The sequence below is a fragment of the Corvus cornix genome, chromosome 3 (assembly GCF_000738735.6).
Source record: "Corvus cornix cornix isolate S_Up_H32 chromosome 3, ASM73873v5, whole genome shotgun sequence".
Classification (NCBI taxonomy): Eukaryota; Metazoa; Chordata; class Aves; order Passeriformes; family Corvidae; genus Corvus; species Corvus cornix.
In genome coordinates, this window is record NC_047056.1 from 65,237,207 (window position 1) to 65,261,901 (window position 24,695).

General features: G+C 39.2%; 1 protein-coding gene across 1 annotated transcript in view; it reads right to left on the bottom strand.

Annotated features, from left to right (window-relative positions):
- The window catches only part of SLC35F1 (solute carrier family 35 member F1), a 237,320-nt gene that overhangs the window by 16,256 nt on the left and 196,369 nt on the right, over positions 1-24,695 (bottom strand). The window contains exons 4-7 of the mRNA XM_039569275.1: positions 19,744-19,903; positions 14,294-14,450; positions 10,017-10,069; positions 5,332-5,486 (exon numbers count right to left, since the gene is read on the bottom strand). Coding sequence (XP_039425209.1) covers positions 5,332-5,486; positions 10,017-10,069; positions 14,294-14,450; positions 19,744-19,903 — 525 coding nt within the window. The remainder of the gene's footprint in view (positions 1-5,331; positions 5,487-10,016; positions 10,070-14,293; positions 14,451-19,743; positions 19,904-24,695) is intronic.

Here is a 24,695-nt window from a genome sequence, read left to right on the forward strand (position 1 = left end):
CAGACTTGTTGAGAGGGAGTCCCCATGTAAGAAATTTAGTACTTTGGAAAAGGAAAGGAAACATGAATTTCGGTTTTTGCACATTACCAATGACATAAAGAATTAACAAGTAATATCCTCATTATTATCAAAGGCTTAGAAGTATTCACAAGGATAAAAGCCCTGTGCAATTAAATTCCATTCAAACAGAAAATTTATGGGCCAAGCAGCTTGCATACCCAATTTCATCAGGAAAATACCTTAAAGTATATGACTGAGGAAGTAATAGTGTAAAAAACTAGTATTTTAGCCTGTACTGCCTGTTCCACTAGAAATAATGATGCACCACTGACAGCACCACTGACAACACCACTGTCAAAGTTTAAAATAGGTCGGTGTTAGTTCCCTAACAAGTGCAAGCAAAGAATAGGATCTTACTGACTTCAGCTTATGCTTTCAGGGAAGTTTAAAAAAAAAGGTGAGAACATAAACTGAAGTATTTTCTTAGTTAGAGCAGAGGTTTGGGAAAAATCTCTCAGATGTTTATGGATGTCCGCGAAATAAAAATCAAAGTAATAAACAAACAATCCTCCCCCAAACCAAACCAACTTTATTTAACTCCTGCTATCAACCCACAGACTTTGTATCCATCCTGCTTCAACAAAACTCAGGACTGCCTGAAGCATATAGAGTCACAATAAGGTTTCATCTGTATAGTCATGAAACCGAATTTTTTTGAAGATTATTCCTTGAGTGGCCGGCTTTCCTAATTTAGGAAAATGAACTGAAGTGCACCAAAGACAGCAGGAGATCTCACACTGGCTTCAGTGAGATTCATATTTCTAGCAAGGCTCACATTTTCACTACAGTGAAGACTATGTAAATTCCAAATTCACAGGCATTGCTTAGGATCTGTGCTGGCAAAAAAGAATCTGGAACCCCCTTCCCCCACACTGCACCCTTTCTTCTCCATTTGGTTAAACCCCAGTCTCCTGCATGGCTTATTTCTTGATGTAATGGGAAGGCTGTCATCTGTTCCCTTCCATTGGAGGGATGCTGTTAGAATTAGCATTGAAAAGTAATTTTTAGAAACATTAGTGAATATCAGCAAATGAGGTTTCACCCAGCATAATTTCACATTTCTGGTTCTGAAAGGTTTTGAGTATCATGTTTATCTGTGCATCCAAGTCCTTTGCACAGATACTCTCTGAGATTCTAAATCAAGATGCATGGCTTCCCTGATTTATTATGAAATACATGCATTTTCTTCATTAGGGAATTGCTACTATATCCAGAAACTCTGGGTTTTTATATCTGCATCTTGGATAAAGTAATGAATGAATTTGCCAATGCATAATATAATTGATTGTGCTTGGCTTGCTAGGTAATGATATAATATAGTGTGACTCAACCTGCTGGTCCAGGACACAATCAGTATTCATGCCCTAGCTCCTGGAAAATATAAAATAAACTGCTTAGATTATTTAGTGAGAACCCAATTTGCTTAGAATGAGTACAGACAACACAGAGCTTGCAAAGGAAAAGCAATAAGTCTAAAGTTCACATAACAAAAGAGCTAAGGCTAAGACTGAAATGTAGAAAAGAATAGTCTTAAGAAAAAATGCCCCCATGTTTATACAAAAGTTCTAACCCTGTGCACCCGGAGAGGCAGCCCTGAATTTTTTAGCACCACTCGTGTCCACGTATCCATAACAAAGAACGGCCAAGGACAGTCCTGTTACTTGTGCTAAAGAAGGAGGTAAAATGAGAGCAGACAGCTAGGAAAGTTTTGAACATAAAAACTGTATAATACATGTCAATATGGTGAGAATTAAAAAAAAGTATTGAAGATATGGTGTTGTATACTTAAATGCTATGGCAGTGGTGGATATTGAGCTACCAAAGTGGGCAGACACATTTCTCCATCTGCTGGAATATTTGGAATCAATTACCGATTACAGAAGAACTAGAAAGACAGCTTTTATTTGGGGGATGCAAGAAATTTTAAGAATGATGCATTACAATCTAGTAATCTATCTCCAATTGAAAGCTATGTATTATTACATTTTAATGCAATAAAATCTTGAACATTTAACATCTTGAATTACATGTATATCACCAGAGTTGTGTCAAGTTAACAAGCTGAATATCTGGCTTCCATGGGCCTGGGAAGTGTTCAATGTGCTAGGAAGATGCCTGCATGTGGGGTAAGACTAGAGATGCAGCTGTTTATCAACTCACTCATGTCTTGCATGTAATGATGTTGCAAGGCTATATTATACAAAAATGAAATGCTAATGAATCAAAATACTTCAAAGGCAATCTTCTCTTTAGTTTGGTTTCAAAGGCTCTAAAGCCCAGTTAAACTTGTTTCCTGCATTGTCCATGGATTTTCATAGATTTACTGCTAAGGGTGCAATAAACCTGTCTGGTGATAAAAGTAGCAGCACAGGGAAAATCACAACTGTTTCTTGAAAGCCTCATAAAATGATATTCTGCAAGGGACACTAAACCACTCAGTTGATCCTACTTCAGCATAAACCCATTTGCTTCCCAGTGAAGTGGGGCTGTGCCCATTGGCCCGTGCAGCAAAAAGCAGAAGCAGCTGCATGAGATGTACAGCTGGGCTAGGAATGAAACAGCTCTTTAAAAGCTAGGAAACAAGCAAGTGTACACAGTCCTAGGAGGGGAATTAATTTAGATCACTTAATGCTAACATATCAGACTTCATTATTGAGTGCAAGTTACACATTTCAGTTCTGCTTCCTCAGATAAAATGCTACCTGATAGCAAGCCAGAAAGGAAAGGAGGAGGTCATCTAAGGATAAAAACATGGTAAGTAAAGAGGAAACCAAATAACTAAGTGGAGTTTTAAATCTAGATCTTCGCACACAGCCTCTCTCTTCAAATTTTGTCTGCAATGTAAGTTTGAAGGGTGTGAAAGGAGACACTGACAGCTTGAGAAGTTGATGCTACATTTCAGGTAAGGGTCCTTTCACAAAGCCCTGATAAAGGTCTTCTCTTTATCAACACTTCAGCTGGGAAGAACAAAGGAGAGACACGTGAATTGTATGGATCTCAGGATGAGTACAAATCACAAAAGAAATGCAGTGATGAAAAATGTCAATGCAGGCTTGCTATCTATGGGGTAACTGGCTTTCTAGAGAAGCAGAGACAAAAGCATTGCACCAGGTGCTGGAGGGACCAGGACCTCAAGCTGAAGGGGCTGTCTCAGAGAGGATGAAATCCAACCAGATGGAGGGACCAGGACCTCAAGCTGAAGGGGCTGTCTCAGAGAGGATGAAATCCAACCAGATGAGGTGCAGAGAAGGACTTGCTCTGATCAGTGAAGTAGGGACTGAGAGAAAATACGATTCCTCTCTACTGATGTACCAATGGAATAAATGCCATGGAGATGAGCATTCTTCCTGCTAATGGATACTCTTGGTAGGAAGATGAATGGACCAAAACCAGGCACAAGTAAATTTTTGCTGGAAATAAGGAGGTTTGTAACTATTGGAGAAGAAATGTTCTGAAAGTCTGCCAAGGACAGCAATGGGGGCAAAAAACCTAAATAGGTTTAAGTAACAGTCTGATAAGAGTTTATGAGAGTGACAGCATGATATATACATCAACCATAGGAGAATGAGATTTTTGGTTTTCTAATAAGAAGAGCAAGGGGCAGAGGGGACCATCAGTTACTTCAGATGTGGAACTCAACCAGTTTATCAGGACACATGCTGAGATGGATGCTTTCAACCAAAAAACATTTCAGTTCTGAGCCTTCTACTCTTGAGCACTTTTTCCATACAGTCTTAAAGAGAGACCAAGATGCCACTATGGATGAGAGCTGACATGCACTTACTGCAGAAAGATGGGTGTCAGTAAAGCTGAAAATTCTGCCTTCCTGGCTCTGCTAATGTATCCATCAACTAGACACAGGGAAGAAATCAAACTTTTTATGTGCCTTTTGCCTTTCAAGTGCCTGAACTTTAAAGTTTGCATTTGCAAAATTGCCTTTTTTGTTATGTTTGAGCAATGCTGAGCACAGAGCTGTCCAACCTCTGCTGCCTTTTGAGTCTCTCCCTCTATCAGAGTTTGATTTTGCTAGTACCACTGTTTTCAGAATCACATTTGCCTTTTACAGTGTAATTTAGTAATGTTTCTTAGAAACAGTGGACTAACACCACTAAATATATTTATCTGTGGTACCAAATAATATTGCTAGGAACAGATAACAGTTTTCAGCTTATACCTAGTGTCAAACACTTTGGGTTTGAAGCATGAGGCAGAAAGAAGGAGAAACCACATCACCATGAGACAGAGCTGCAAAGCAGCAGACAATTCCCACATTGTGTTTTCAGTCAAATTTTTGTTTCTATTCTTGCTTCTCTTCTGCCTTCAAAATTCTCAAAGCCAAAAAACCAAAATAAAAGACAATAGTGATGAACAATTTTGTGTTGGACTCTGAAGCTTTGAACTTTCACTGTCTCATTCAGATTCATTCAGGTACTATTACTATCACAAAATCTGATTTGAGTTGATTAGACACTCAGAATTTTAAGCCTTCTTTTGCCTAACACTTCTAACACAATTTTAGCTATCAAGTAACCTCCCTCCTATGAATAAATGATGATACAAAGCAATTGCTTCCAGCACCACAATGTCATTTTCACAGGATGGACACTGTGGGGGGGATACTTGTCAATAATGAAGTGCCATTCCTTGTAACTGGAGGTCAAATGTGGTTCTGTACAACATGGTGTTTTAAGTATTAGAGGACCTGGGAGGTCAAAGTTTGACTTCAACACAAATATGCTGCACATTTTGGCATTTACAATAAGAGGCAAGCCACTGGTATGGCCAACAGAAAGGTGTAATATATGGACAATTTAGTTATAAATTCAGAATCAGTATGAATGAAACAACCTTATTCCCAGGCAAAAAAATTCTATGGGAATTTTGGGAGAGTCCTTCCCTTCATGCTGCCACCTTAGGTCTGTTCACAGCAGTTGAAAGTTACCTTTGATAAGTAAGATGAAATTATTGATGCAGTGGCTGATGCTTTGATAAGTAAGATGAAAATAATGATGCAGTGTAGCCACTGCATCATCAGCCACTGAATCATAGCAGGTACTCAAATCTTAAAACTTATAACAGAAAGACCAAATGAGCTCAAAATTATAAAATAAAATTGTTTTTAGTGTAGGAAGCCTGAAGTAAAAAAAACAACTTGCACTTTTACTGTTTAGACCTAGCAAAGCTTGGAGGCTTCTTTTGTTTCCTTGTTCTGCATTGATGTTTCTTCAGGCATACTGCTATTCCCCAAATACATCTCTCATTTCCACATACCTTGTAGTGGAAGAGGAATAATCCACAGAAGAGGCTGTACAGGTCAGCTGTGAGTAGGGAGAGGTTGACTGCAGTAGCACTGGTTTTCTTTATAACCACTGGCATAAAGCTGTAGAGGCCAAACATACAGGCACTAAAGCCGACGTACAGCAAACCTGCAGAAGAGAAACAAGAAGCAAAGTGACCTTCCACAGCCTGCAGAAATGACTTTGTTAGGAGGAGGAGGGGTGTGTTTTAGGAGAAGAAAGAATAATGCTTTGTCAAATAAACATTCCAATTAATAGTATACACATATATAGAGAGTGAAAACCAACAGTGGAAATGATGTCCTTTGGGACCTCCATAACAGCAGAGTTCTTTCAAATTGATGTCTTATACTTCCAGTGACTACTTCATGTCCAACATGAATTTGGACATAATTATGCATTTGGACATATCAAATCTAGTCTCTTAAGGAGCTGAATGTCACCAACATCAAGTGAGTTCATTTGAGTTGGATGGAGCACACAGTATTTTCTGTGAATGGACCCAAAAAATGAATGCAAAATTATTTGCAGAGGAGTTAATGAGCAAATGGATGAATGCATGAGGACAGCACTCAAGTGTCAGAGGTCCTAGTCCTACTTTGCCACCAAAACTGACAAATCACTTTATAGTTTTGAACCTCTGTTCCTCTACTCCTTTTTGTCTGCCTTCCTTAATAAAGCTTTTGTGAGCTGAAACTCTTTCCTGTCACATGTTTACAGATTGCCTCACACAAATTAGATTGTTAGACACTAATATAATAAAAATACATTACAGTGAAAATCTAAATAAATTTAAAACCCTAAATAACTTACTGGAAAAGAATTAATTGCTTGAGTTATTACTTGATAAATCCCAAGGCAAATTAATCAATATGAAGTTAAAAAACCAGCAAACATTTTACTCATCTGCTCTCATGCAAATTATATTTCTTAGGCTGCCGTATGCTACAGAATTCCCAATGGATATGTGCATGAGCCTAAATTTAGACTGATGCCAGCTCTTCAGAACATGTTGTTATTGGCTAAAAGTTGTAGAAAATCTGATTGCCAAAGTCCTCTAAGGGACTAGAAAGGATAAAAAAAAATAAAAAGGCCATATAATGGACATGTATCAGCATATGGGTCCATCTAGTTAAAAATTCTTTAGAAAAGCTATCTAAAGGACAAAATCAGCTGTGACAGATTGAATCCTTTAGAAACGTATGAACTGAAGTGTACATTCAACTGAAAGAAATTCAGCAGACACAAACTATCAGTGTCCATACATGTTATGGCATGATAAGGAATTTGAGTTTATATTCAGAATATGGACCATCATGGTAAAAAACTGATTTTACCTATAGGTAGCAAATTCATAAGGCATGCATTGTAAACTGGTAACAGAATTAAGTTCTGGGCAGCGCTTGAAAGGTGTTTTATTCAAACTCTGCAACTCTTCTGTAGCAGGCAAATGATTGCACCATATGGAGTGTAGTTTTGGTCAATGGGAAATTGTTTGCATACAGGAGCATTAAGTCAGCTTTTCTTTCAGGCTTAAGAAGAACAGGTCAGGCACTAAAGCCATTCTGGATCAGAAGTCAGCATTGTCAAAGAACACTCTGCAAATCACCAGCTGGTCCACCAAGCCTCCTGTTGTCTGGATTTAACACAGCTTTGCTGGTTTATGTACTCAACTTATGGTATAATTTTATGGTACTGCCTCGGCGTTCACATTATTTGACAGACAGCTACATGGACTTCACATGCTGCTTTTCCAAAGGGCATTTCAGTTCCAGTGGAAAATTGCTTGAACTGTAGCTGTCTTAGCAGAGGTGAATATAAAGTGGCATTTAATTTACAGCTTAAAAATACATGTAAAATCCACCAGCTGGGTGGCATTTAGTGGTGATAATAAAAACTGAAATTAACATCATATGATTTTCAGATATTGCTTCTTAGAGGGCCGGTTCTGAGACTAAAAATATGTTTTAAGTCAGCAGCTTGAAGCCTCAGCCTCCTCAGGTACCCATGCAGTGCAAATAGCAGCCTTGGGAATTGCCACTAGTGCTGCAGTCCCAGCAGATTCCAGAACCTCTCTGGGCAACTTGCTCTGCTGCCTGCCTCTCCTCAGTGTGAAGATTTTCCTTTTATCCAGTCTCAATCTGTCATTTGAGCTTCTGCCTGTTGTCTCTCATCCTCCTGTGAAGACCTCAGCTCTGTCCTTTTGATAACCTCCTTGTAGGTAACTTCTTTTCCACAGGCTGAACGAGCCCCAGTCCCTCAGTATTTCTCCATTTCTCTTTAGCCTTGCTGTCTTCACACAAATGGGCAGGATCTGTCCCTAGGGACCATTCTAAAATAGCCTAAATAAAGTACCACTAAGACCAACCTGAATTGAGAACTGCTGGTCTTGTTCCTGAGCATGCTGGTTGAATGTTGCACGGTGCAACGATGCACAAATGTTGCCTTTGTGCTTTTACTCCAAAAGCAAATGTTTAATTGGCATGAAATGGAATCAGTTATGATCTTTCATACTATCTTGGAACCAAGACCATTCAGAAATATTCAAACCCCCAGTAACAAAGGGAACTTCCTTGGAGCTTCAAACGGGCTTTTCTCTTAAATAAAACTGATGTGAATTTATTTCTTACTATTTCATCTATTGCTATAAAACACATCATGGTCTCATATGAAACCACTCAGTCAAAAATATTTAATCATCCTCCTTTCAGTCTGGTTGTCAGCAAGTATTAATACTTAAAACCTCAAGGATTCAAACAGAGCTACATTGATTCACACTAAGTGTGAAGATGATGATATGTATCAGGGCAATTTCCAAAATTAACACCAGGAGGGCCACAGCCTGTTTTAAACATGATAGACATAACAGATTGGCTTTAGATCTTTATATTTAAAAACCATTTGCATCAGTTAAAAGGTAGCTCATCCAATCTCAAAAGCACAATTATGGCAGATGGCAACGGGCCACCTTGAGTTATTTATTAGGTTGCCTGCTGTGACTTTATCACCACAATTTGGATGGCTGATGATTTAACTCTGCTGGACTGCAGGTTTGAGTCTGTCGCAGTGGATAACTACTCTGGACAAGGCTGTGAACTCCCTGACACAGATTTGTCAATCACTTCTCGACAATCTTGTATCACTGCCAATGCAATGAAAAGTACACCAGGTGCACTGAAAGACACGGGAGAACTACAGAACTGTCACCATTTAATCCATGTTCAACTACACCACATTTCCAATTATTGCTATAAGAAAACAAGTACATCTCTATGATGCTTTTGCTAAGATGATCTCAGCCTTGTGAAGCATAAGGACTCTTCAGTATTAGTAATCAACTTTCAATGACATTTTAGCGGATTACAGATGAAGTAAGACCTTATTTTAACAGCACATTTCACTGATATTGAGTTAGAACAGAAATCTCACAGAAGTATATACGACACTTACATGGATAGTAGATTAATTCACTACGACCACTGCTAGTTCCATCAGTACCAGATTAATTATGTCCCTAAGCTCCTTCTCATGAAATATAAACAAACACTGATGCAATTATGCTAATTATCTCAGATTAAAGAAGGCCAATACACTTATAGTACACAGTTGAGAGTGTTTCTCCATGGATACTTTAAATTGATTTGTCACTTAGTTTTTCAGCTCAACCATCAAATTTCCAAGATTTCCAGCTGCAGTGTTTTGTGAAAAATGTGCTGTATTTATCAAGGTTTAGGACAATGAAAGGAAATTGTGAATTAAGTTTAAAGAAACCAGCTGTATTCCATAATTTGTATCCGCTCCCCTCAGGGATTCCCCACATAATCAGTTGGTTTTGCACACTTCTGAGTTTCATTTTGATGTTCAGTCTGAAACTAGGCAAAGACCGATTGTCAATGGACTGCCAAATCTTGAATCCTCTGCAATCAATCAGATCTATGCTACTAGTATTCTTTTATTTCTTCTATTGTCATAAATAGCGGAAGAGTGATTACAGGGACTCCCCATAATATCGATTTGCTTTTAAAACAAATAATTCATTGGACGAATTAGAAGGGAGACATAAACTCAGCTTCCAAACTGAAACAGGAAAATGCAATCCCTGCTTGGCAGAACACCATAACAGCTTCACCGGGCACGATGCTCCCAAAGCTTGTCTAAAGGACACATCTGCTATATTCTACCAGGACTATTTGGAAAGCAATTAAACACTTCCATACAGAAATGCTCCCCCTGGAAGTGAGTTTATGAGGCTATAATACGCACTGCAAGTACTTTTTTAGGTTTTTTTGTTAGGTTCCATTTTCTTTCTTTGGCTTTTGTTGAAAAGGTCTGGCTCTTAATGACTACCTCATTTATTGTCCCATGTTGCACTGAATCTTAGAATTGGAACCCCATTATTGTTTTACTTCATGGCTGTCTGAATGATTACCTTACAGCATTCATAAGCTTAACCTAATGGTGCAAGGAGGGCATAACACGGTGCTGAAGGACAGACCATTTAAGAACAGTTATGAGGCATGTGGCTCAACCCTTGGCAGTAAACAGTAGAAAAGTCACAAACATTGGCTCCCCTGAAACTCTGTGGCCACCTCCCCAAACACCGGTTGTCTCCATGCCTCCTTCAGCAACTATCTTCAATGAGGTAAAGTGTGTTCTTACCTATTTGCCAATCCCAGGGGACTTTCAACAGCTCTTTGTGTTCCATGATTGCACTAGAAGAGAAGAGAAGGCAGAATTTGATGGAGGAGAACAGAAGTTAAATTACTTCCACTCATTCAATTCAAATGCTGGACAAAACAACATAAATAACTTTATAACAAAAAATCCCTGTAGGAACCGAATGCAATCAGAGTTTGCTAACCCACTCTGGCATTATCCCTGTGCCTGTGTATTTGAAAGATCTTCAGGGCAGTAATCAGATGTGATAGCATATAATTTGCCCTGGTTTATTTCCAGCTTTATATATACACCTGCTCTACATGACCATTCCCCTAAATGCTCAATCCCCTTGTACTCTTCTGACTTAATATTCTGAAAGCTTTTGAATGTTAATTATTAATAATGTATCTATCTGAGTTATTCACACTTCAGAGTAGCTCTGCAGTGTAAAAATAAATAGATATCACAGACTGGCTTTGGGAAGCATACTGTGATTTGTTACACACTGAGAGAAACCAAATAGTCGCAGCAGTGAAAGTCAGGATAATAAGCAAAGGATGGGCAAACCTGCAAAAGTCCACTTTCAGTATCTTGTAAATCTTGCATTGTACATTAATATCAAAATCACAGATCCATAAAATTCTAAGGTGGCAACAAGTCCAGGCAAACAGACCCTTGGAGATAAGGTATCTCCCAAGCTCGGTCTTCACTCAGGTAACTGCTTTCTCTATCTGTGTGATTTCCAGATAAATCCTGCTGTGCAGAACTCTGCATGCTGGTCTGAGCCCTATTTTAAACAAGTATAAAACATGGAATTATACAGATTGAAAAACAAATTACCTAGTACAAAAGGTGGCATGTGGAAGACCAAGTCTAATAATAAAACTACAGGAGCTCAGCACCTTCCAGATTAATCTAGTCTAAAGAGTTGCATGCTGGAAATTCTAATTTGCTTGCTGCTGATGTGTGGCAAATCTAATACTGTGTACAGAATAATAAGACTATTTTGTCTGCAAAATAACTAAATTACAGATGTCTTTGCATGCATAAGGCATATGTCTCTTTTATCAGCAATTCCTGAAGAATATAATGAAAACAAACTGCAAAGTCTCTTGGTCTGGCAAAAAAAATTTCACATAACTTAAACGTAGGAACATTGCTTTCATATTATTGCTTAGCCAATACAAAAGAAGTATAAAACAATATGCTATGGCTTGTGATTCCTTATGATCTGTGAAACAAAGAGGAGTGAGAGAAACTTTGCCAGAAGTGGCCATTTAGTGATGCAAGAGGCACTGAAGAATTGGAATCACAAGGACTTTGAAAGGTTGCAGTAGTTGGAGGAGGTCCCTGATGACTGAAAAGAGAGAAATGCAACATTCAGTTTAACACAGAACAAGAAGTATAGCCTGGCCAGCCTTATGCTAACCTTCAGGAAGATTATGGAGCAAATCTTCCCAGAAGCCATTCACAGGAAATGAAGATGATGCCACTGGGAACAGCCAGCACAGACTTCTCAAGAGCAAACCTGACCCAACTGACTGCCTTGAGGTGAGGTGACTGGATCAGTAAATAAAGGAGAAGGAATGGATGAGAGGATGTGTTGTAACCTACTGTAACTTTAGCAAGGTTTCCAACATGATTTCCTTAAAGATCTTTAGAGACTGAAGAGGTATGGATTAGATGGGTGGCCTATCTACAATGTCGTCTAAAGAAAAGGGTGAGAAGAAACCTCATGAATTTCAAGAAAAGCAAATATTAACTCCTGCACCTGGTGTAGAGCGACACTATGAAACAGTACAGGCTGGGAGCTGACCAGATAGAAAGTTGTTTTCTGGTAATAAACCTTAGATTCCTGATGGACATCAACCTGAATTCAAGTCAGCAATGTGTCCCTGGAGCAGAGTAGGCCAACAGCATCCTGAGCTGTGTTAGTAAAAGTCTGGCCAGCAAGCTGAAGGATGTGATTTGTGAGACAGCAGCCAGAGTACTGTATCCAATTTTGGGCTGTCCAGAACAAGACAGACATTAACAAATTGAAGGGAATACAGTGGAATTATATCACAGTGGTCAGGCAGGTTGAGCACAGGATGTAAGAGGAGATGCTGAAACAGCAGGGTTTGCTTAGTGTGAAGAAGAGAAGGCTAAGCTGGGGCAAAGGGGGACATGACAATAAATTTTCCATCTTAACTACATGATGTGTAGTTACAGACAATATAGCCATACTTTTCTTGGAGGTGCACAACAGAAGGATGAATGACAATGGACACAAGTTGCAATGTGGAAAACTGATTAAATATCAGGGGGAAAAAATTAGTCAAACACCGGAACAGGTTGCCTATCATGACTGGCAGTTCCATTCTTGGAGATACCAAGAAATCAAGGGAACAAGTTCCTAAGCAACTTGATGTAACTTTGGAGTTAGCTTTGAGTAGGAGCTTGAATCAGATGACCTTCAGGGGGCCATTACAAAGTGGGCCACGTTATGATTATGTGATTCCATCAGATAACCTTAGCTCCATTTGCTGGGTAGTTGTGACATCCCCAACTCTTGTAAACTAATATTCTTCCTCCTTGGTTTAATCACATTCAAAATACTAAGCTTCTCTTTCCACCATGTCTGGGTAATCAGCCAACTCATTAATTCACTGTTTCCCCTGACACCTTAGCTCTTCCTTTGCTGCACAACAGGCATTATATATGTTTATTTTACGTTACAGTCTAAGACTCCTTCAGTTTAGAGGAGCTAAAGGTCCTATATTGCACCAAAGTGGCCAGTAGCGTTTCAAAGAAAGAGCTCTTTGAAATAAGTGATAGATTTAGTTAGATTAAATCTCTGTGAACACTTAACGGTGTGACTTCTGCTATTCATTACAGGTAAAGGTAAGAAAAAGGCACAGGTATGAACTAAGTGTAGTTGGGTCTCCGGAAGGTGCCCAAAAAGCACTATCAGCAAAAAGCTGCAGAGGCCAGTGGAAAAAAACCTGTTGGAGTGAGATTTTGGGCCAAAGGTTGAATAGAAAAACCTTTGGGCTTTCAGCAAAGAATTGGTTTCTTACTGTTTCCTTCCACTTGTGTCTTCTTTATACAAAGATGCCTTGTTCCAAGACCAGCTTCTCACCAGCAAAACGGCTCACAGACCCTGAATTGTGACTAACTGCTTGGGTCACGAGGGAGTAATGGCACAACGATTAAATTCTGGAATACTAGACATTTACATGACAGTTTACACACACAGAGCAAGACAAGGGCATTGCTTTGATGTCATCAGAATCAGTTAGTATCTACTTAATCACAAACACATAAAAAAATGCTTTAGCCAAAGATACTAGGCATGTTTACATGCTCTTAAATTCCCTCTTTTTGAAAAGGGAACTGCTTGTATGGCAGCTAGTTAACATAAATAATTTTAAGACCCTTGTTCAGATCCCAAATAAATAGATAAGCTTTCTAGCTAAAGAAATAGAACTATTGAAGTAGGAATTGATGGGCTGCGTTTTTTTGATCAGTCTTTGTTCTTAAAAGCAGAGTAGCTCAGATCTGTAGAGAAGCAAATTGTTTTGGACTAATAATAAAAATCATTCTGTGTTATAAGCACGGGTGATAGACTTGCACAAAATGCAGCAATCTTGCATGGCTACTTTTACATCAGTCACAGTACTACAACACTGGAAGCCACCTTCCAGCTATTAGGCTTGCAGCTGAGATGCTCGTTAGGTACATGTGCATATAGACCAGACCCATAGATCCTGAAATCCATGCAACAATCTCCTCAGTACTAAATATTTTTGAATTGAAAAGGCCATTTTCTTAAAGGCTTTTTCATTATTTCCGCCATATCATAATGTAGTTACACAGAACAAGCGAACCAGTAAAATACTTTCTGACGGGATGTGTTTTCTACCTGTTTAGAAATCAAAGCAACTTTTTAAAATTATAAAACAGAACCAGAGGAAGCTGTAGATTTTGTTATTCATAGATTAGATTAACACATGAAGTATCCACTTGTCCTTCGGCACTAAGATGATAGGACGTGTCTTCTCACTCTTCATGTGACTACTCGAAGACTCTGGTCCTTGAATTAGAGTACTTCAGTAAAAATTTGTGTTACTATTCAAATCACCAATTTGAAATATGAAAACTAACAAAAATTCCAAGATTAGAAGACACCTGGTCCACAGGAAAGGGCTAATTTTGAAGAGGTGGTTAGTGTATCTCAATGCAGGCTACAGCTGCACTTATTTGAATGACTTTGGGGCTCAAACCTGCTCACTTACAGCTGAATTCCACTGAAGAAGGAGCCAAAGAGTCCAATCATGCCCAGGAATTCCACTCGACTCAGATTTCGGACGATGTACTCCTCACAGACGTTCGAGATGCCGTAGAGTGTTGCTCCGCCAAGTACTAGGAGATCCCCTATCAGTTTATTTTCACCTAGGGACAAACAGAAAAAAATCAGAATGCCTCTAAACAACCATCTTTTGTCCAAAACCATTGCAAGTTCTTCCCTGCAGACTTAATTCCTTAGTCACTAAGTAGCCCTTATATGGGTTAATAAAATGAATGCAAATGTTCTGTCATTTTAACAGTTTTCATTCAATACACCAGCCAAGTCTAGAAGAGAGAAAGGGAGAGCATATTCCTTGCTGTAGAAAAAAGAAGCCAAAAAATGCCGAAAAACTTGTAAAAAAAAGTATAGAATCCAAGTGACACTCTTCAGAGACTAATCCTTTTTACTTTATTATTACCACCTTTATTTTTTCTTTGCAGAGAGAATGCGACTCAGCTCTATAGAGCAGTTTGCATCCCATCTTGAAATTTAACCAGTCTAAAACTTGTTCAGTACTTAGATCTGAGGACAACTGAAAAATTCTGTGTACCTGTGAAATGAGTGAAGAAATCATTACAACCCAATATTGACCTCATTCTCACATGGAGCTGTTTGACAAGAAAGAGAGGAGGAAGGATGGGGTGTAGACAGGGTGATGATAATGACAGATTTTTAAAAGAGGTTCAATTAACATAGCAGTACCTAACTCATGCAAAGATCAACAAGATGTATTGTCAATACATTCAGGTATATAGAATTACTAAAAAACTTTTTTATCAAAGACTGTTTGAAATCTTTTTAAGTCTTGGAAGATTTTATTATTGGGTGTTGGGGAGAGCTACAGTGACATTTGATCAAGTTCCAGCTTGAAAACTGAGGCCCTAGCTTTGCAAACTGGTGCATGCAATTCCCTCTGCACATATGGCTTGTTAAATGATTTCTACAAGAGCTACAGCTTCACAAAGCTGTCAGATATTGCTGCAGAACCATATTCTGAAAGGCTGGATATAATGGATTTTTCTTTGAAAAGTTTCAGCAGAAATGCGGAAGTACTAAACTGTATTTTTTAAAAAAGAAACCTCATTTTCTTTTAAAATACCATGACTTATTTTTTATGTCCCTGCCTTTTAAAGTTTTATTTCAATTGATTTGTAAAATATACAATGAAGTAAATTAAAATGGGAACCAAACATTCTGACTGGTTTAAAATTATCTTTTCAACATTTTTCTTTAAGGAGTTCTTTTAAGCCTTCAGTTATCATTACAAACTGGAGTGCCGAAATTTCTATGGAGAAGAAATTTATGATGATAAAAATGGTCATAAGAGGACAGACCAAGGGTTCATGAATCCAGTATCCTGTCTCCAACACAGGCTATGAGCACCAGAAAAGTGTAAGTTGTTTAAGGACAGTAGGAATGGAGTAAAGTGTAAAATATTCCCAGTAATACTCTCATAGTTTCCAACATTTTTCAGCTCAGATGAGATGTGGCTTCTGTGTATTTACCAAACATTACTAGATTTGTTTTTCAGATACTCATCCAGCCTTTCACTGAATTTCTGTTTTGAATGTTCCTTGACTGGCAACATGTTTATATTTGACCATTTTTAAAGATTTGGTTGCTTTGGTGTTTTTTTATTTTTCTTCTTTTAGCCTTCTTTTGCAATCAGTAATGGAAGATGTTCTTAATTTAAAATAGCCATCAGCACTTTACAAAACTTCTTCATACCCCTGATGCATTTCATATTTCACAGTGGCTCCATTGATTCCTCACTGAGCTCACTCATTTGGTATTTATTGCAGCTACTCACTGACAGTTCCGGGAAGTATTGCTGAAAAAGCTTTTGACCTTAGAGCTTCTTCTGGGACAAAAATATCATCCTTTTGCATCTGTGAAACAAAAGTAGCTCAGAGGCTGAGCATTTTCGCACAGATGGGATGGCCTCAAGCATCACACCCCGACAGCTCTCCCCAAAGTGCTCTCATGCTGAGTGTGAGCCTCAGCCTTCAGGGCTTTCCCAGAAGAGGGAGCCAAGATCTGTTCAGAGCACCGGACTCTGACACTGGAACCTCCTCTGGTACTCAGCAGCACAGGGTGGCTGAGGAGAGCATAAACAAATAGGGAAGCACAGAAGGACTTTTATCAGCCAGCTCTCAGTAGATTAGGCATTTTCTGAGGTGGAAGTTACATTAGACCATCAAATTTAATAAACCTTGAGGGATTCTTCATCAATTTGTGTAAAATCCATGTATTTTTTGCCTACTATTAAGAAGTACTTCATGTTTTTAACTTTACGCTGGACACCTCAAAATTATATTGGTCATCCCATAATTTTATGAGAAATATTTAAAAATCACTCTGTATTGACCCTCTCCATATCACTGAAGACTTCATATACCTTTACAGTATCTGTCTCTTTCTTGCCTTTTCTGAGAGATGGAATGTCCTGGTTCAGCTACAGTCTCTTCATCTGAATCCATTTTATGCCCTTGAACAGCTTTCTCACCTTTCTCCACAGCTTATACAGGCTTATTTTCTCATCACTTCTTTTTGAGATGCAGTGACTAGAGTAATACATGGTACCCAAAGGGTTAGTGCATCAAAACTTTATATCCTGGTGAAAAAATGTTGTAAAATATGTTTTTGCTTTCCTTCTTAGCAATTACTATTCTGGTTGTCAAATGCCTTATCTTTGTTTCCTTGAGAGACTGAGACTTTGGAACTTACCCCCAAGACTGACATATCCCTATAGACTTATTTTCATGGAAGTGGTATCCACATGGATCTACTGGTTTCATTGCTAAGGAAATATGGGTCAACTAACTAGAGGCATTCTAAAGACTTTTAGGATAATAAAGTTGTATTTGACCAATTTAATGGTGTAGGTCATTCTTCAGAAGACACACAAGGCATAGCCTGGAAAAACAAGCTTTACATTAATGATTGTTACCATATTTAATATTCTGTGGAGAAGTCATATAGTCCAGAGCAGAGTTAGTGTTTTGGGAACTAGTTATAGCACTACAGTAAAACACAAATTTTTAAAATGTGAACTGTGTTCTGGCACGATTTCTTTTCACGCTCTCACTACACCTCTTTGTCACATTTTTGCCCTCGCCCCTGCCATTAAGAGGTCTTCCTCTTTGCTTTTGGTTGTAGTTACTGATGAACATAATATCTAAAAATCATTCTCAGCATGTTCCATTTCAAATTGAACATAGACTCACGTGTATTAACAGGATTGATGTGACTGGTTTTCAGAGACTGTTGCACGTTAAAGCTAGGATGTGCTTTGAAAACCTGGATGAAACACAGACCTCTGTGGCTTGGACCACTGTGTATGGCAAGAGCAGAAGTATGAAAGTAACTCATGGGAAGAATAATGTTATTTTCAAGTATACTTGGCACGTAAGATGATAAAGCACTAAATACTTGATAGTAATTGTTTTTCCCATTGAGTAAAGTGCACAATATCAGTACAGATACAATAAAGAGGTAAATGACCATATATTTATTGAAAATTGAAAGCATGTGTGCACATTATACCTAATTCCTGCAGATAGTTTGGAAAACACCTGTTAATCTCTCAGTGATACATTTTAAATTCATGTTCCCTTACTGTAAGTGTTGGCAGGCTAAATTGCCTTATGCTGTGGGTACCTAGCAGAGCCTTATGGCTCTTCTAATACAGTAAGCAGTGTGGTCAACAGGGGCAGACAGGTGTCAATAGTTCTTATCCCCCAAAATATAAGATAAACAGAGACATTTACTGAGGACTAACAAAGCATCATTGTTTTCGGTGTCTTCCTTTCTTTAGTTTGCCCAGTCCTAGGAAACATCCTATAAATGGTGCACAATCTCTTAATGAAGAGTTTCAATTTTGTTCTTTTTCCCCTGCCCTTAATTCTTCTTATTTGCACATTTTAATGTATAGTTTTACCCTTTCAAAGAAATTAAACCAGATGATATATTTTACTCTTTTAAAGACAGCATTATTAACAACATCATTATGCCACTAAAACAAGTAAAAAATCAGCCGTGTCTCTGCATAGCAATAAGCATGGACACAGTTTTTCATGTGTAGGTCCAAATTAAAAGGCAATAATGCATGTTAACAGATTTTTTCTGGACAAATTTACTTAACAGCTACACCTATGCTTTAATAATGAACATGGCAAATCACATCTAATTACTGCGGCTGGATGGCAAAGTGTCAGTGTTCTTCAATCTGTTCCTTGTCTGCTTCCACTGCCCCACATGCTCCTGCTGGTCCACAGCTCACTTGCACAAGCATGTTACTCTCTAGACTGCTGGGACACAGGATGCTTCTTCTGGAACCCAGGGTTGAAGTCTCAATTCCGCTGAAAACAACCATTCCCAATGCAGCTTTGGCTGGCTGATTACACAATACAGAGTACACTATTTCCTTTTTAGCTGAGGCAAGGCTACTTCTGGAGGAGACCAATGAACTATAAGTCTCCTTTCAGGATTAAGGACAGAGATAAAAGGGGGCAGGGAGATATGGTGAGCACTGTCACAAACTCCATTGTTTTATTTAGTAGCATTCCGGCAAATGCAGTTTTTACAGCACTTGCATTTGTATTCAGAAAGCTGAGTCAAGAATTTTAAATCCCAGTGTATTATGCTCTGCTCACAATTCAGTGCTTTTAATTAAGAATGAAAACTGTGCCTAATTGACAATCTTTGAAAAGAATTTCCAGCCTTCCCACATAATTTGGCTTGGCACTAGAGAAATCAATGTGACAGGGCAAGTTGATCGATGAAATCTAACTCTGTCTAGTCTGCATTAATAGATACACACACATTATTCATATGATGCCACACAAAAAAAAGAACATTTTACACACAAGGAGGTTCTTTTCAAAAATGTTACAGTCAAGTCCCAAAAATTTAGTATGAGCCTGTGTGCAAAACCCAACTGGTAATACATAGGTTCGGTGTCTTTTAGCACCTACCCAGTGACCCCACCTCTGTAGAAAAGCAAGCAAACTTGAGGAAAAGTAAGAGCACACAGTGGATGTGAGAGGTGCTTACAACTCAGAAATGTAGTCAGTTTGGAAGGGAAGCTATTGAGGTTTTCAATCCAACAGCTAAGCCAAAAGAGAATGAAATTACAAATATTTAGCTTGTCCCCGCAGCTTGCACAAAGGGTGACCTGTGTTGTAAGAAACCTGTTTGCAGCACTGCTGACTTGTAAGTGCTGACCCATTTTTGCCCTTCTGACAAGGAGGCAACTGAATGGTGCAGTGCTTCGGATCCATGAAGGTACAGAGCTTCCTGCCAAATTTCCCCCTTTTTTGGCCCCAGTCTGACACACAGTGGTCAATGGTTTCTCTGAATAGAACTTGGCCATACAACCCATCCATTCTTACTTACCTGCTCCTTGCTGTCTCCCAACGAGGACATCTGCTCCTGCCATGCAGCCCATGCCCAGAATGCAGACCACAATCCCAATGAAATGTACTGCCTTGTATCGTACCAGTAAGAAGAACCAGGAGAGGAGTATCACCACTGGGATGACAAAACAGTCTAGGAGCTGTCAAAAAAGAGAAGAAAAATCAACAACACATCAACCTGCAAATACTTTGCCCTAAAGTACTAGGATAGATTCCAGCAGAGGGAAGCACGGTTATAGTTTGTGATAGCACTTTCTACCACAAGAAAGTGCATTCAAGTGGCTCTTCATACATCAGACAGAGGGTAAGACAGTCCATGACAATTCCATGAATTCAGGAGAGCTGTTGCTCTATGATAACAGTCAAATGCAGTGCTCTTGCATTCAGATGCATATTTCAAATCCATGGGAAGAAAACCTGGGCCAAAAGACAGTCACACCACTCCATCTGGTCCTTACCTCTGGTGATTAATAGACAAGTCAGGGTAGTTTTCCTGCAGTCTAGACATATGCTTTAATTCAGTAATTTCAGGTCCAGATATTAGGAAAGTTCATAATACACAAGTTGACCAGATTTATTAAATCTTTCCATATAAATCAGGGGTTTTCTGCATGCAGAATGCTTACAAAAAATCTGGCCCCTGTGGTGACTGTTATATCTGTGAAAATAGAGTTCCATATGCCTTTGAAGGAAAAAAACCCCAAACTCCAATCCCCCATCTTGCGCGCAGTGCAAGAAACTCAGTCTTCTTGCCAGTAGACCCTTGGAAAGAGCTTTCTCAAAGAAATGTTATGAAACACAATCTTTAATTTTTTTTTTCAGAGACATCCAGCAATAAGCCCAGAGAAGCTGTGACAAATAAAGAAATGCACCAAATGTTTTTGAGAGGAGCTTGAGATTTAAAAATTAAAATATATTTTAGAAACTAGTGCATGCCGCCAGGAAACAAAAATCCTGTGTAAGAAACACCCAAAGAAACTTGACTTTAATCCTACTTCCTAAAAGGATACAGGTAATGAAGAACTGCAATTCTGTAGATATATATACACATATGCATATACATATACATATACATACCAATTTTTGGACTAAGGATAATTTTCCTGAAATTTTCTTTGAAAAACAAGAGTGTGCCATGAAAACCCATTCATTTCAAATATTTCCCAGACAGTGAGAGGCAAAACCCTTCAGAAGAAAACCAGTTTATCAGTGGGACCATGCTGCTCTTGGCAGGCTCAAACAGTCCCAAAGAGCTGCAGAACAGATGAGGGAATTTACAAATGGGAACAGTTGATATTAAAAGCAGGTTCTGCATTTAAAGTGAGAGCTAATAATCTAATAGCCATGGTCAGGCCTCTTTACAGTGAAAACTTTCTCCAGCAGTCCTCAAAATGCCATCCTTCACTGTCAGAACACAACAAGGGACAAGGTCCGAAGGAACTGGAACAAGCTTCTTCGCCTGCATGGGGCATCTTCTCTGCCCCTGCAGCGCCTGGAGCACACCCAGTGTGTGCCCAGCTCACACTCGGCAGTGTGTGCCTGGAGCACACCCAGTGTGTGCCCAGTTTGGGCTGGGCAAAGACACGCATGTGCAACACACCACACCCACGGGAACAACTCCAGAAGCCATCCTGCTGGGAGCAGCCATCTCCTGGGGCAGGGAGGGCTGGCAGGAGGAGTACCAAGCACTCACATTAGATCCTGGGCATCTGAGGGAAGGGCACCCTTCGGTGTAACCTACAGGATGTGGGAACAGCTCAACAGCTTCTGTCTCACTCCACACTCATGCCATCATGCCTGCACTTGCTGGATGTCTGTCCTTCAGCAGCTGCGCTGGCACACACTACACCCATCACCTCTGCTGAAGGTGCAGAAAGGTGGCACCAAACAGCAAGGAGGCAGGCACTTCTTACCCTGCTCACAGCTATCCCTGAAGGCTTGAATGCCTCTGTCCCATCCCTTCCCAGTGTGGCATTGGACAGGTGAATTTAACTCACCATTTTCTGACCTCATCACAGTTTTTCATTACATAATGTGTGGCTTCAAAGAAGATGGAGGCTCTTTCTTTAACAGAAATCACATGGAGAATCATAGAACCATAAAATTATAGAAGAATTTGGGTCAAAAGGGACCTTGAAGATGATCCAGTCCCAATTCCCCTGCCATGGGCTGAAACAGCTTCCACTAGACCTAGTTGCTCAAAGCTCCATCTAATCTGGCCTGGAACACTTTCAGGGATGGGGCATCCACAGCTTCTCTGGGCAATCTGTTCCAGTGCCTCATCACCCTCCCAGGGAAGAATTTCTTCCTACTGATAATCTAATCCTGGCACTCCTCCAGTTTAAAACCCTTACCCCTTGTCCTGTCACTGCATGCCCTTGTGAAAAGTCCCACTCCAGCTCTTCTGTAAAGCCCTTTTAGGCACTGAAATGCTGCTACAAGGTCACCCCAGAGCTTTCTCTTCTCCGTTCTGAGCAATTCCAATTTTCTCAGCCTTTCTTTAGAGGAGAGGTGTTTCATCCCTCTAATCATCTCTGTGGTCACCTCTGGACCTGCTTCAACAATTCTATGGGCTTCCTGCAATGGGGGCCCCAGAGATGGATGCAGTATTCCAGGTGGGGTCTCATCAGAGTGGAGTAAAGGGAAGACAAGGGGGAATGAACACAAGTTACACTGGGAAAGGTTTCATCTCAATAAAGAAAGAATATTTTTTACAGTGGGAACAAACTCCCCAGAGACATGGTAAAGTCACCAGAGGTCTTCAAGATGTGACTGGACACGGTCCTAAATAATCTCATCTAGGCTCCCTTTCCCACAGAAGATTGGACCAGTTTGGAGGGCTCTTCCAAGCTGGGCTGTTCTATGAGTCTAAATTGTTCTATGAGTTTAAAAACTGCTTGTACCTGCAGCATGTGTACTTCAACATGCAAATTCCCACTAACAGTCTTCTAGAGGAAGATTTTAAAAATTCCTCTCATTCCATAAATATTTAAACATACCTATGCTTTCAAGTATGTGAATGTGTGTCTTTTAAGAACTAACATGAAAGGACGCATGAACAGAACCTGTCACAAATAAATGATCCTGATAACAGCTAGCAAATGCCTCCTTGGGCTGGCAGTCTAAAGTCTAATCCACAAATTGCTATTTGGAATGCTGCAGCATTAACAGATACAAACATGAAAGGTAGATAGCGTTCACTGGCATTATATAGTTCTTAAATTGTGCTTAGTTTATACCTTCTAATTAAACAAAGAAGTAGACAGAAATAAATAAGGTCACTACCATATAAGCAATAAGATAACCTAGTAAATATTGCTTAACTCTTTTTCAGGTATTGCTTTATATTTCACTTCTCCAGCACTAAATTTGTCCTGCCTTTCTTTTTTTCCGCAGATAAACCTGTCTAGTAGAAGAAAAAATGCACATGTATTCCACAGACAAAAGATATGAGATTGAGGATTACCTCTTCTGCAGTAAGGCTTTTTTACTGGTGGAGTTTTTTGCCATTTTTTCTTTCTTTTGTTTGTTATTAATTATTTCAGCTATTAAGAAAAAGTATTATACCTAATTGTAATTTTTTTCTGTCTACAAAGCTTTTATAGTAACAAAGACAGATTGTGCTTAGCTGAATTTCATTTATAGTACATAAAGGTCAGTTGTTTATCAATATTTCTCAAATAATCATCTCCGATGTTTTCCTTCTTTTAAATTGTTTATTTAAAAGGTAGTACCTATACCCTTTCATTAAGTTGAATTAATGAGTGGTCTGATTTTAATGAGCATTCCTGTTAATCACAGAAGTTATTATATCTCACTAACCTAAAAGAAAACATATTTCCTATGTTGCCATGGGGTCATGCAGATCATGTTCTTTGACACGGCTGTGTTTGTGGCTTTCTTCAGTCACAGCTCCGAATGGGGCTGCTTTAGAAGGCAGGATACAAAAATATGTAATCTATTGATATACTGTCCTATAGAAACTTCTTTTTATTGTGAGAATGTTATGTTGTTGTAGAAACTGAAGATTATTATTTGACTCTAAAAGATACCACACTGCATCTAAGTCTGTTGATGAAACACAATGTTGAAATCTATTTCCTCTGATTACTTGTTTGTTAAATTATGTTGACTTTATTATACTTGTGAATCGTAGACAAATACTGTCCTGCTAACAGTAAAAATCCAGTCTCTGGTGTCACAAATGCAGCATGTCTCTACACATCTACAGCAAGAATGTACTGTTAAATCATTGGAAGGGAGAGCTGGCAAGCTTTAGAATAAAGGCCTCTAATACAGAGTGTGAACTGCTGATCTGTAGTGATATCAAAAAGAAAAAAGCTGGTCAGCAAACTCCCTATGGGAACAGCTGAGCTGAATCTTCCTTTTTAAACATTCATTGGATTTTTTCCCCCCAGTTATAAGCCCTTTCTTTTCACATTAGGGGTTTCTCATTAGCGCTGCCCTCCAGCAAATCACGTGGAGAATCAGCTGCACCCTCTACTTACCCTGCTCTCCAGAGCAGAGGGATCAGTAAAATCAGTGTCATATCCGTCAAACATTGTATGGCCAAGTACACATGATGGCTATAGAATTTCAGCATGTGATCTGGAAATTTTAATACAACAGCAAGTGCTAGATGCAGTAACAGACACAGCTTCTGTTACTTACTTCGTGTTTTTCAAAGGAAGAAAGGGTTCGTGGCTTGTTCAAGGGCTTTTTCTCCTCCAGTTTTTACACCACCTTCACAATATCGCACACATTTGATTCAACAAAAGCAGATGAGATGTGAACCCTCACAGAGATGGATGCCAGCTGCCAGGGGAGCTGTGTTGCAATTATGCTGCCCTGCAACCAAAACCTTCTGCAGGAAAGGTGTGGATGCTGGCAGCATCTCTGACAGGGTTATTTCAAGCAATTCAAACAAAAAAG